This window comes from Micropterus salmoides, unplaced genomic scaffold (assembly GCF_014851395.1).
Source record: "Micropterus salmoides isolate LMB-PRFRI ecotype aquatic unplaced genomic scaffold, ASM1485139v1 Ms_hic_scaffold_5, whole genome shotgun sequence".
Classification (NCBI taxonomy): Eukaryota; Metazoa; Chordata; class Actinopteri; order Centrarchiformes; family Centrarchidae; genus Micropterus; species Micropterus salmoides.
In genome coordinates this window covers 6,903,253-6,917,516 of record NW_024044237.1, presented here as the reverse complement: position 1 = coordinate 6,917,516, position 14,264 = coordinate 6,903,253, and the positions used below count along the sequence as shown (strand labels likewise).

Here is a 14,264-nt window from a genome sequence, read left to right as displayed (position 1 = left end):
AATGTATTTAGAGCTGATGGAATCGCATCCTTAAATTTAGCTATGGCACTATCAGACAGACATCTTGTATAGAAATTTTTGCCCAATGGCGAGTAGTTCAGCAATACAAACTCAAAAGTTATCAAACAGTGGTCGGATAAAGAGGGATTCTGTGGGAACACCACTAAATGTTCAATTTCAATACCATACACCAAAACAAGGTCGAGGGTGTGGTTAAAACAGTGAGTCGGTTCATGAACACTCTGAGAGAAGCCGATGGAATCTAACAAAGAGATAAACGCAGTACTGAAGCTGCCATTCTCAACGTCCACATGAATATTAAAGTCCCCTACAATAATAACTTTGTCCGTTTTAAGGACTAAAGTTGACAAAAACTCTGCAAATTCAGATAAGAATTCAGAGTACGGGCCAGGTGTTCGGTACACTATAACAAAAAGAATTGGTTGCAGTGATTTCCAACTTGAGTGCGAAAGACTAAGAACAAGACTTTCAAATGAGTTATAGTTTAGTTTAGGTTTAGAGCTGATTAGTAGGCTAGAGTCGAAGATAGCTGCAACTCCACCTCCTCGGCCTGTGCCTCGAGGAATGTGAGTATTAATATGACTGGGAGGGGTGGATTCATTTAGGCTAACATATTCTCCATCACCCAGCCAGGTTTCAGTAAGACCAAATAAATCAATATCATAATCTGATATTAGTTCATTTACTAGTACACCTTTAGAAGAGAGAGATCTGATGTTTAAGAGTCCACATTTAACTCTCCTATTCGTTTGCACTATTGCTCTTGTGGTTTTAATTTTTATGAGGTTTTTATGCACAGCTCCTCTTCTGTTTACCTTTTTAAATAATTTCGATGGTCGGGGGGCAGACACCGTCACTATAGGATTTTCACTAAGTAACTCCTGAAATGGAGGAGCAGAGAAGTGTGTTAGACTGCGACTCTGCGTAGGGTTTTGGGTGGGTAACTGCTGAAAAAGAAGGGCAGAGAAGTGTGTTAAACTGCGACTCTGCCTCCTGGTCTCAACTCTGGGTTGTCATGGATTTGGTCCACTAATAAACTTGGCCAGATTTCTAGAAATGAGAGCTGCTCCTTCCCAAGTGGGATGGATGCCGTCTCTCCGGATCAGACCAGGTCTTCCCCAGAAAGTCTGCCAATGATCAACAAAGCCCACATCGTTTGCTGGACACCACCTCGACAACCAGCGGCGGAATGACGACATGTGGCTATACATGTCATCACTGGTCAGATTTGGCAGGGGTCCAGAGAAAACTACGGTGTCCGACATTGTTTTTGCATATGTACACACCGACTCAACATTAATCTTAGTGACCTCCGATTGGCGTAACCGGGAGTCATTACCGCCGACGTGAATAACAATCTGATGATAGATAGTTTAAAAAAAAGAAAATTATATAGCAAAACTAAAGATGTCATCTCTTGTATTCCACACATCAGAATCAGAATCAGAGTTTTATTGCCAGTTATGTACACATACAAGGAATTTGACTCAGGATTGTACATTGTTCACGATGTGCTTACTTATACAATAATAAAATAATAATATAATAATAATAAAATAAAATCAGACACAAACTACAGAGTAGACAACATTAATATACACACTATGAACAAAACAATATAGACATATTGACAAATACTGCAGTGATCAGAGTGCAAAGGATGCAGGAGTAAACTATTCTCATTATGTACATGTTGAAGGTGGATATGATATACAGGTACACAGTGTGATGGAGCATAGTGCAAAGGATGCTGGAAAAAATAAATAAGACCTATGACCTTATGACCTGAGGTAGGTGTATTGGTATACAGTATATACAATATGACATAGTATGAACAGCACTGAAATAATATGTGAATGAATAAATAAATAATAAGTGGAAACCAGTAAACAGGTGCTGATTAGAGACAGAGTTACTAGGTTATTGCACAGGAAATGTTCCTGACACTGTGAGTCAGAAATCAGCTGTTCATCAGAGTGATGGCTTGTGGGAAGAAACTGTTCCTGAGTCTGTTGATTTTGGCGTACAGTGCTCTATAGCGCCTACAAGAGGGGAGGAGCTGGAACAGGTTGTGTCCGGGGTGAGATGGATCTGCAGTGATGTTTCCTGCCTGTTTCCTGACTCTGGAAATGGATAAGTCCTGAATGGAGGGCAGGTTGGCACCGATTATTTTTTCTGCAGTCCTGACTGTCCGTTGTAGTCTGCTCCTGTCCTTTTTGGTGGCAGATCCAAACCAGACAGTGATTGAGGTGCAGAGAACAGACTGGATGATGGCTGTGTAGACCTGGATCAGCAGGTCCTTAGGCAGGTTGAGCTTCCTGAGCTGACGCAGGAAGTACATCCTCTGCTGGGCCTTCTTGATGATCGTGTCGGTGTTGGGCTCCCACTTCAGGTCCTGGGAAATAGTGGATCCCAGAAATCTGAAGGATTCCACAGCAGACACAGGGCTGTTGAGTATGGTGATGGGGCAGAGTGGGGCAGAGTGGGGGGCTCCTCCTGAAGTCCACGGTCATCTCCACAGTTTTGAGCGTGTTAAGCTCCAGGTTGTTCTGACCACACCAGAAGTCCAGCTGATCAACATCCCGTCTGTAGGCCGACTCGTCACCGTCCCAGATGAGGCCGATGACCGCTGTGTCGTCAGCGAACTTCAGGAGTTTGATAGTTGGGTTCCCTGAGGTGCAGTCGTTGGTGTAGAGAGAGAAGAGCAGTGGGGAGAGCACACAGTGCTGAAAGTCCGGGGGCTGGATGTGATGTTCCCCAGCCTCACCTGCTGACTCCTGTCAGTCAGGAAGTCTGTGATCCACTGACAGGTGGAGGCTGGCACAGTGAGCTGGGTGAGTTTGGTGCTGAGGATGTCTGGGATGATGGTGTTGAATGCCGAGCTGAAGTCCACGAACAGGATCCTTGCATATGTCCCTGGAGAGTCGAGGTGTTGCAGGATGTGATGCAGACCCAAGTTGACTGCATCATCCACTGACCTGTTAGCCCTGTAGGCAAACTGCAGGGGGTCCAGCAAGGGGCCTGTAATGTCCTTCAGGTGGGCCAACACCTGTCTTTCAAAGGACTACAGATGTCAGGGCGACAGGACTGTAGTCATTTAGTCCAGAGATGGAGGGTGTTTTTGGGACCGGGATGACTGTAGCGTTTGAAGCAGGAGGGAACTTCACACAGCTCCAGTGATTTGTTGAAGATCTGAGTGAAGATGGGGGCCAGCTGGTCGATGATGGTGAGACACCGTCAGGTCCAGGAGCCTTCCTGATCTTCTAGAGGTCAGAGGGGGGAAGGTGACTGTTTGAAGGTGACATTGGAGTGGGGGAGAGGTGTGGCTTTTCAAACCTACAGTAGAAACCTGGTTTCTACTGTAGGTTTGAATACTGAGCAGTGTTGGGGAATGGTCTCTTGTAGTTTGTGAGTGTCCGTAGGCTTCTCCACACTGACGCAGGGCCATTGGCTGCAAAGCTGTTATTTAGCTTTTCAGCATAGCACCTCTTTGCAGCTTTGACGTCTTTAGTCATTGTGTTCCTGGCCTGGTTGTACAAGACTCTGTCCCCACTTCTGAAGGCCTCCTCCTTGGTCTGATGAAGCTGCCTGAGTTTCGCTGTGAACCAGGGTTTTTGGTTGTTGTATGTGCGGACTGTTTTAGTCGGCACACACATGTCCTGACAAAAACTGATGTAAGATGTCACAGTGTCAGTTAGTTCGTCCAGGTCAGTGGCTGCAGCTTCAAAAACATTCCAGTCAGTGCAGTCAAAGCAGGCCTGAAACTCCAGCTTTGACTTGTTGGTCCATTTCTTCACAGTCTTTACAACAGGTTTAGCAGATTTCAGTTCAGTTTTTGCCTGTGTGTCAGGATAAGATGAACCAGACAGTGATCAGAGAGTCCCAAGTCTGCACGGGGGACAGAGCGATAGGCGTCCTTTAATGTTGTGTAGCAGTGGTCCAGTGTGTTAGTGTCCCTGGTGGGACACTTAATATGCTGTCTGTACTTTGGGAGTTCATGGTTGAGGTTTGCTTTGTTGAAGTCCCCGAGAACAATGAGCAGGGAGTCTGGATGTTTTTTCTCCAGGTTAGTTATCTGGTTGGCCAGGTGTAGTTACGCCTCACTAACACAGGCCTGAGGTGGAATGTAAACAGCGACAAGAACAAACGAAGAAAACTCCCACAGAGAATAAAAAGGTTTGCAGTTTATAAATAATGTCTCTAAGTGAGGGCTGCATGATTTCTTCAACACTGTGACATCTGTGCACCAACCTTCGTTTATATAGAAACAGAGTCAGTTTTTCTCGTGAGCTCCCTTTCGCGATCCGCGCGGATGAGATTAAATCCCGATAGGTGAAGTGCGCTGTCCGTGAAGTGCTCGGTGAGCCAGGATTCGGTGAAACAGAGGGCAGCAGATCTGCAGAAGTCCGAGTTGGTTCTGTTGAGGAGCAGTAGTTCGTCCATTTTGCCAGAGAGCGGACATTCACCAGGTGGATTGAAGGGAGTGCGAACTCCCCGCTGTCTCAGTTTGACTAGCGTGCCTGCACGTTTTCCCCTGCACCGTTTCCGAAGGATCCCAAACAGAGCTGCTGCTCCTCCAACTAATAACTAATAAAAGTTCCAGAGTCAATAAAGAGCGGTGGAATAGTATGAGCAGTAGAAAGTCCAATGTTTAACGCTCTTTTTTTGCCGTCCCTCTATGGTAACTTTTATCAGAGAAGGACGGCAGAAAAGAGGGTTAATTAACAAAAACACAAAAAGCACTACGGAGCGTAATCCCGAGGTGGCAGTCTGTGCCGCCATCTTGGAAGACATTAGTGATTAGCTGCTACATTTGTCGGTACTAACATTAGTAGTGGCTAATGTCGCCTGTAGTCTGCAGCAGCTCACTAATAATAATAATAATAATAAATATCTCATTTTTGTAACCTGTAAACTCCTGGAACGGTAAAAGGAAAATATTAAAGTAGAAAACCTACATACTGTCATTCATTTGTGGATATTAAGTAGATTCCTCAGTTGATCATGTTAAAGTAGACCACTGCAAAAACACTGCTGCCTGCTGGCCTTTACTAAGCTTTCTAGAGGACACCATCTATCCACAGTACATTCACTGCAAAAAATCTAAGTGACCACTTACCACTAAAGGTTAATCATGTGGATCACACATTTGATTTTGCTGGAATAATTGAATGTGACAACTACATTTTCAGCATGGGGCAGATGTTCTCATCCATAAGAAGTTCCAATAAGGGCAAATATAGTATATACACCAAAGTCTGCAACTGGTCAATGTTATGTGATCAGTTGAGCTACATCTTAATTATTAAATATCATAGGCCATATATACATTCATACATCCATCAACAACTGCCTGGACACCCTGTACAGGTCACCACTAACACTAATGATATTAATTATTGGGGTATGGGGATACTTTCCCTGAAACATTTGGGCTTTAAACACTACTTTAAACAATTCTGGTGAATTTTTCTGCACCAATTTATTGAGGAAATATCTTTATTTATATAAAAGGAAACACAAAATTCAGGTGACAGTTCAAATATAAAATATATATATTGTAATATAATGCAGTAAAGCACTGTATTGCTGTCAGATATGTTTCTCCTGTAGATCAACTTTTCTCATTTAATTTAATCCCTGCTGAGTCTACATACATGCAGACAAGCCTGAAGTAGCCTAAAGTCTTTAAATGTGCATGTGGCACCTTTTCACCTCAATGATAAAAGTATTCATTTTTATTCAGTTATAAACTCCTTTAAAAACTTTAAAAACATGAAATTAATATTGTGCGTGATTATCATTGATTAAAAATGTTTTTCCTGCCAAAGACCTAATGTTTAATGAAGCTAAATTTAGTGTGTTAAAAACATTATCTGCCCCGCTTTTTTCAAGAGGCTGCAGCTGACTACTGCTAAATATACTAAATTTGGATATGTTCAGTGCTTCCTGTTTCTTAACACATTCACCATTCTTTTTCTAATGAAAAGGAAAGGAATGGAGAAGGCTACCAGCACATTGGGCTTGTCCTGGGAAGAGTCATGAGTGCCATTTTCCTTGTAGCCTGGACCCAGCCCATATCAGCTTGCTGGGCTTTTACGCCTTTGTGGAGTGGGTCGACGCCGTGTATGTGACACGTCTCAAACCTGGCTGAAGACTTACAGCCAGTGGTGGAGGTGGACGGAGGTCCAGGGTCCCGCAAGAGTGGTGAAAATCCGTCCTGCTGTTGCTGTCCTACCCATTAGTTGGGGAGGTCTGCTGGTAACTGTCCCTTTCTCAGCTGTCCACGGCTGTGTCCTACTAAGAACAGGGGTTGAAGAGGCGCTCTGCCTGGATGATAATGCAGGCCAGCCAGTCGCATCACAAATCTCAGGGCGCAGGGTTCTGCCTGTTACTCGTCCTCCCATTTCCCAACTCCAGTCACTGCAGTACAGGCTAGTACTATTGATAGGCCGCACTCGCGTAGCACTTCAGATCATAAAAGTGTTTAAAATCTATACTTTATCTGAATAAATGACAGCCCAAGTGATTTAAAAGTACCCAAGAGCTGCTGCTCATAATTTCTAGTTGAAAAAAAAAAGAATTTAAGTAAAATAATGCAAGCAGAGGCAAGAGAAAGCAGCAAAGTGTCCGCAGCACTGTAAGAAAGCAGGAAGCAAACTGTGAAGCAGTGTACTGCTTTATTTTGAACTGGTAATGTACTATGTACATGACTGAGATGACCCTTCACATAAAAAATAAGACTACATAATGCTTTGAACTCAGCTAAGCCATAATTTAGGAAAAATACCAAAACAAATTTTACACTGTGCTGGGTGTGTGCCTTTGGCATACGAAAATGAGTTTGTTTGTAAAAGGTGATGCGAAGTTGGCATTATACAGGACGGCCTCTGGTCAGAGATGTGGTCAGGATCAAGCCGGTCAGGCTGAGCAGTTAGTCTGGTGTGTGGACAAAGTGAGTTGTGGCAGAGTTGGGATGCAGTGCTCAACAAAGACTGTTTGTTCAACCAACAATGTTTTATGTATGTGGTTAGTCTTTCATCAGCACACTCAGTATTCAATTTACATACTGTCTACTGATCCGGCACTGAATGTTAAGCTGTTTATGCTCTCTCAGCCACTTTATTCTGACACCGAGATGTATGTGTGGAAGTCTGTGTGTGTGTCTAAGACGGATTGGCCCCCCCCACCCCCATGGTTGTGCAGTATTGTGTTCTGGTAGTAATGATGGGTTCTGTGCCTCCCAGTCTTTCTCCCAGCAGGACATACACATAAAAGGGTCCTTCTCAGGGCAGCCATGCGTGTGTGTCTCTGTGTTGTTTTTTGCAATTGTGTGTGTGTGCATATGTGCGCATCTTTGTGTGATTCTAAGAACATCAGTTTTGGTGGTTCATGCTGATTGTACCTCATACTGTGCGCGTGTCCAACCCATCAAGGTTCACATTGGAACTCTCGCTCTCTTTCTCTGGCTCTATCTCTCTTGCTCTCTCTTGCTCCCACCTCCCCCTTTTTCATCTATCTTCCCGTTCCCCTATTTCTCCTCCCTGTATGACATTTCTGCTGTCCTCAGACAACTTCTCTGCACTTCCCCTGTTTGTATCAGTTATTGGATTTTACCAGGGGAGCCTCTTCCTTTTGCTATTGCAAATCAAAGCATCGACACTTCAGAAAACAACAGTTCTTCTTGGACAAACTTTGGGTTCCACACATTACAAAAGCTATCTAGCTTAGAATGTAGTGCTATTGTTGAGGTGGAAGCAAATGTTTGCCTTCCGTCATTTGCATGAATTTAACTGCTGGACTGTTTTGCTGTCTGGGTTTATTTGCTTTACACAGCCAATGTACAGACATTCGCTGTAGCTAGCTGTAACAACATGCACACAGACTGTGTGACACCAGAAACTCTAGTTCTCACGGTTACTACTGATGATAGCTAGCTTGAGGAAGGCTGCTGGAGTACAGTATTACAATATAACAGCATCAGTTGTCTCCAACTAAATCTCAGCCTAGCTCACACAGTTGGCTACTGTATGAACTGGCTAAGCAATACTTAGACTAAAGATACTTGGTGATTCAGTCAGATTTCAAGAAAAGCAATGTCTGGTCCAGTTTGGACAGGGGAAGACTGAAGGGACCTGACAGTTGACAAATCACCCTTAATTTATTTAGGTATCGTGAATGTTCAGGTTCAGACAAGGTCGGAAACTAATTATCTATAATCAAAGGTTTGTTTAACATGAAATGAATGCATACACACTTGTCAAAATATGAACACACTTAAAATTGCATTGATGTCTATAGGATCTTCATTTTCTATCCCCCAAAAAGCCAGGACGGCCATGATGTTTTACAAAGTACCTGTATGGGCTGGTCTGATATATTGCAGCTTATTAGCTGTTTTGCATCATCACTTTTATTTGTACTCCTCTGTCGGAGTGGTAGGGTAGAGTACTAATAAATCTTTACTCAAGTAAAAGTATAAAAGAACTCCATAAACTGCTAACTAAGTACAAGTTACTTTGTGTTTTAATATTGACAGAGATCTTCAAAAGTCATTTTAGTCAAGTCCAAATCAAGTCTCAAGTCTCTTTTTGGAATAATAAGTGTTTCATCCACATTCATTCACCAGGTCAGAAACAGCCACTGTGCAAAGTGGGTATTTCTAGGAAATGTACTTTGCTTTGCATGGTGATTCTCTCTAATTTAGCTATTTCTGTTTAACACAATGAATTACTTAGTCTACATGAAGGTATTGAAAGGATCACTTTAAAATAACATACTTACTAGCTGCCTCACCTACTGTTGTTGCCTGTATCCGTTCTTGAAATGGACATGTAGCCAGCCAAATCACTTGTTTGATATGAAGGGAGCTGCATATGATTTGCCATCTCCAATAGCTCAGTCACCCAATGCAATTTGATTATTCCTAAAGCATATATAAGCATATAGCATGTAAAAAGCATATAATATAAGCATATAATAATCTTTACAACGTGAATAATTATTATGGCAGTAATACAGGAGCAGCTCATTGCTGAATGAAGTAGGATAAGCCTACATACAGAGGAAGAGGTGTGCGACGCGTAGCCCAACAGGACTGATGTATCAACCCATATCTCTCTCTATGCTTCTCAAAAATAACTCTTTCCTGTATAAGTAACAGCTGGTAGCCAGCTGACTGAAAGCCAAAATCAGTTTTACTGGTGACATTCTATTTAATGAATTCACCATCGTCCATCACTATTAAACAAATAGCAATGAGAACTAGAGAAATAAATAATTTCATCAAATGAAAGCCATGCTTTGCACAATGAGAGGATTTTGTTAATATATCAGAATCAATCTAGCGACCATCTGATGAAGATGTTACAATGCGTAGCCTACATTTGAGACAAAATACTGTTAATATGCCGCAAGTATTTCTGTTGGCTTATGAAAGGGCGATGCAGGCTGCTTTCCAACACGAACACCAGTGACTTGGTATTCATTTACAGGATTTTAGTTTAGTTTAGTTTAATTATCTCCCTTCATCTCTTATGTCCTCTCTTAGGTGTGTTTCCATCCTCAGCATCCATCTTCCCCCTCCATGCCTCCAACACTGACTGTGTTGGAGCTCATCGGGAATGCTCCAGCGACCCCCGGTGCGAGGCGCTGTACCGGGGTTTGGAACTGTGTGCAGCCGACCCATCGATGTCCACACTGGGGGTGCAAGCAGCTTCCGAGTGCCTGGAGAGACAGGACGCTCTGTTGGCCAAACACCCATCTCTGTTGGCCTGCAAGTGCCAGCGCGGTTTCCGAAAGGAGGAGCAGTGCCTGCGCATATACTGGAGGGTTCGTCTGCTGCCAGGTCAGTTAGGCCTCTGCTGGGGCTGGGGTGTGGGGGATATGCTTGTAGGTCTGTATGTGGGTGCATATATATGAAGCTGGGTCTCCATCTATTAGTTCATTAGCTTTACCAGCTTATCCAATGCAAGGTAGTGGCTAAAACCTATCCCAGTATGGAGAATGAGAGGTGAGGTACACTTTGGAAAGGTCAACAGTTTATCACAGGGCTTAAAGATGACTTATTTATGATTATGATTTATTCATATAATTGTAAGGGGGTTGCCTTTACTGATGACCCCACCGAATTATCTCCTGCTCTGCAGTTCCCTTCAGCTCTATAGAGCTTTTTAGTGTCTTTCAGCCAGCAATTTTACTGTTTTGGTTCACTGTCACAGCTCTCATCAGCATAGTTTCCATCAGCAGCAGGCAGTTGCTTTTTAGCAAACACACTCTGATAAACCCGCTGTACACTTACCTGCACAGCACCAAACAGCAGAAAAACACAGTTAGAGACAAGCTGGTGAACATAGTGGAGCATTTAGCAGCTAAAGCCATAGCAATATATTTTTCTCAAGAGTTGTTGGAGACCAAAACAGAGCTAAAGGAGAGTGCATATTGTTAATCTGGAGTACACAAACACAACTTAAAATGAGTGCTAATGTTGCTCTGACATCTGCTGGATGTGTAATAGGCAAATGTATGCCAACAAGCTTAACGCCGCACTAATACTGTTGTTTTTTTAAAATTATCCCACTTGTGGACACATAGGCTGCTGTTCAGCGGAAGTTATATAGGCTCGCTTTAAAGGATAAAGTTGGGCATATACTTTATTTTTCTAAAAAGTCCCTTTTGAAATACCAAAGCCAACAATATGTTACCATCTCTCAATACTTAGCCTGCCTGTGGCACTCAGCCCAAACCTCATATTTAAAATATTCTCAATAATAACAAATGTTCAAACAGGAGGAAATTTGTTGGGGAATATTTTCATTAATCCACAGATGGTGCTCTAGTGTAGTGTATGTGGGACCGAATGTCACCCAGTGCAACAATGAGGCTCACTGATGTGTTTTTACCCCAAAAAGGAGCTGCATAGCATTCTTTTGATACACAGACAATACTTATGGAGTATATATTGGTTCAGAATTAAAACTAAACATCCAAATTGAAAAGGGAGAGAGAAAGGGCAAGGGAGAGAGAGAGAGCCATAAAGAGGGAGAGATGGAGGGTGGTGGGAGAGCAGCCTACACAATATACACACAGAGGTACAGACAGTAAAGGTAATGTTGCTATAGACTGAATGAAAAATGGTACAGATATTTATAGTAGTGTTAATGATAATAATCGTAATGTTAATGATTATAATAACAATAATAATAATAGGACTAGTAACAATAATTGTAGTGGAGGGTGTTGAGCAGAAACGCGGGGGCTGCAGGTGACTCGCAACCACAGATCCAGACTCCACAGCTCCAGAGCCAGAAAACCTGCAGGAAGTGATAGGAGGAGAGAGGAGAGGGACGAGAAAGCACAAGACTACCAGAAAGGGGAGAAGTTGTGTTAGTAACATGCAATAATGGGATGAGGTTGCATACAGAGGGAGAGAAAGTAGAGGAGAGAGGAGCTCAGTGCATCATGGGAAATCCCCTGGCAGTCTAGGCCTATAGCAGCATAACTAAGGGATGGTTCAGGACTCACCTGAGCCAGCCCTAACTATAAGCTTTATCAAAGAGGAAAGTCTTAAGCCTACTCTTAAATGTGGAGATGGTGTCTGCCTCCTGAACCCAAACTGGAACCTGGTTCCACAGGAGAGGAGCTTGATAGCTGAACGCTCTGGCTCCCATTCTACTTTTGGAGACTCTAGGAACCACAAGTAACCCTGCATTCTGGGAGCGCAGTGCTCTGGTGGGGTAGTAAGGTACTATGAGCTCTTTAAGATAAGATGGTGCCTGACCATTAAGAGCTTTGTAGGTGAGAAGAATGATTTTAAATTCTATTCTGGATTTTACTGGAAGCCAATGCAAAGAAGCTAAAACAGGAGAAATGTGTTCTCTTTTCCTGGTTCCTGTCAGAACACGTGCTGCAGCATTCTGGATCAGCTGAAGAGTCTTAATGGAGTTTTTCGAGCAGCCTGATAATAAGGAATTGCAGTAATCCAGCCTAGAAGTAACAAATGCATGGACTAGTTTTTCTGCATCATTTTTAGACAGGATGTTCCTGATTTTCGCAATATTACGTAAGTGAAAAAAGGTGGTCCTTGAAATTTGCTTAATGTGAGACTTAAAGACATGTCCTGATCAAAGATAACTCCAAGATTCCTCACAGTGGAGCTGGAGGCCAGGGCGATGCCATCCAGGGAAACGATATCTTTAGATAATGCGTCACAGAGGTGCTTTGGCCTCAGAACAATAACTTCAGTTTTATCATCCAGGTTTTAACATCCTGAAGGCACATTTGGAGTTAAGCTAACTGATTAGCTTCATCTGGCTTGATCAATAGATATAATTAAGTATCGTCTGCATTACAATGAAAGTTTATGGCATCCTTCCTGATATTTCCTAAAGGAAGCCAATATAAAGTGAACAGGATTGGTCCCAACATAGATCCTTGTGGAACTCCATGACTAATTTTGGCGTGCATTGGGGGATTCATTTAGGATTAAGGATGGGTATTTGCCATTAAAGATTTAGGATTGGGTATTGGGTATTATATAACAAAACAGAGTGAGTGAGCAGGGTTGGAGAGAGGACTATTATTTCTAAAGCAATCACAGTGAGTTTGTTAAAGTATGGAGTGTGTAAATCAGGGGTCGGCAAATAAGTTTGACATCGGGGCAAATTTTTCTCATGCCATTACATGGCGGGCCAGAACATTATTTCAGTCAAATTATTTCAAACCCTTGGATACTCGTGCACATTTGGCTCAGTGGGTAGAGTACAGGACACATCCGGTGGACCTTTTTCTCCCTTGTTAAACAAAATGATCAGCCTATAAGGACACTTTTTCAAATGCTCGCAATTAAGCATGTGTGTGTGTGTCCCAGCGTTTGATCCACATTCATAAACCTATGGAGACTAATTTTCATTTCCCTGAGGAAATTCAGGGGAATCCAATCACATGTTTAGCCTACTGGCGGCTTTTACAGAGGTGTGTCAAGTAAGCCAGAGACTCTTTCGAATGTCCTTCAGAACTTCAGAAAAGTATAAGCTCTCAATAAACTCAACATGAAATACTGCTGCAAAAAACATTCTCACGCTTTTATTTTGGAGGCACAATCACTTAAGAGGAAGTGATTATGTGAGTAAATGTTGCTGTCATGACTGAGATCTATTTCAGCACCAGCCGCTATCAATTTTTATATTTATTTATTATTCTGCTATCAAAGGAATCTGTCCACGGCCAGCCTATTGGTGACCACTGGTGTCATTCCTCCAAAAATTACCATAAAATTCAAAATGGCCGACTTCCTGCTGGGTTCAGGGCATCATTCCAAGAGGCTTTTTGGTCTGGATTTAGGTAACAAAAGATCTGATACATTAAGGATATATGTGAAGTGACTACCAATGCGGTACGATACAATTCACCCCTATTACGATGCAGTGCGATTTGACATGATTGAGCATAATGCGATTCATTGTGATACAATGCAATTTGATTTGATGCAAAAGCATATGATGCTATGCAATTCAATATGGTACTAAGAGTTTGGTTTTATTTCTGTGGCTCTTCTTAAACAAACAGCAAATCATTAATTAAGGCAGCAGTCTCCATGCTCACACCATGTTGCTGCTTCAGGTGAGTTTTTAAGTTACTTTATAGCGCCACGGCATGTTTTGCAAATTGCATGCATCTTGTAAGTCTCTCTTGAAAAGTGTTGGCAAACTTTTGATTTGTAGTTATTTTAATTTGACACGCCTCAGCCTCCGTAGACAGCTCACTGAAAGGAGATGAGACAGTTGAATGACAGTTTACAGAGGAGGAATTGATCTAATTGTAAAATTATTGGTAACAAATTATTGGTCACATTTATAAATAGTGCATAGGGCTTCTACTAATAATTTATGTAAATAATTTGGATTTTACAGATGCAGTTATGTCAGAAATGATAAATCTTGAGTTCAGCCCAAATTGTAACACGTGCACACTTTTTTTTTAACATAAACATACCCACCCACCCAAAGAGTGAGAGACAGACACACAGACAGAGAGATGGACTAGTTAGCCATAGGCTTGAGAGAACAGGTAGCTCTTGACCCTGCTTTTAAAAGACAACACAGTTGTGGTACATCTTATATCATCAGGCAGTTTATTCCATAGAATGGGCCCATAATAACTGAATGCACCAAATTTTCTGATCAGGGTTACAGTAAGAAGTCAGTGTCTAATGATCTATGGGTTCTGGAGGGTTTGTAAGCAGT

At 42.3% G+C, this 14,264-nt stretch overlaps 1 protein-coding gene across 1 annotated transcript in view; it reads left to right on the top strand.

Annotated features, from left to right (window-relative positions):
- LOC119889140 (GDNF family receptor alpha-4-like) overlaps positions 1-14,264 on the top strand; it is a 123,552-nt gene that overhangs the window by 34,101 nt on the left and 75,187 nt on the right. Inside the window, exon 2 of the mRNA XM_038700010.1 lies at positions 9,572-9,868. Coding sequence (XP_038555938.1) covers positions 9,572-9,868 — 297 coding nt within the window. The remainder of the gene's footprint in view (positions 1-9,571; positions 9,869-14,264) is intronic.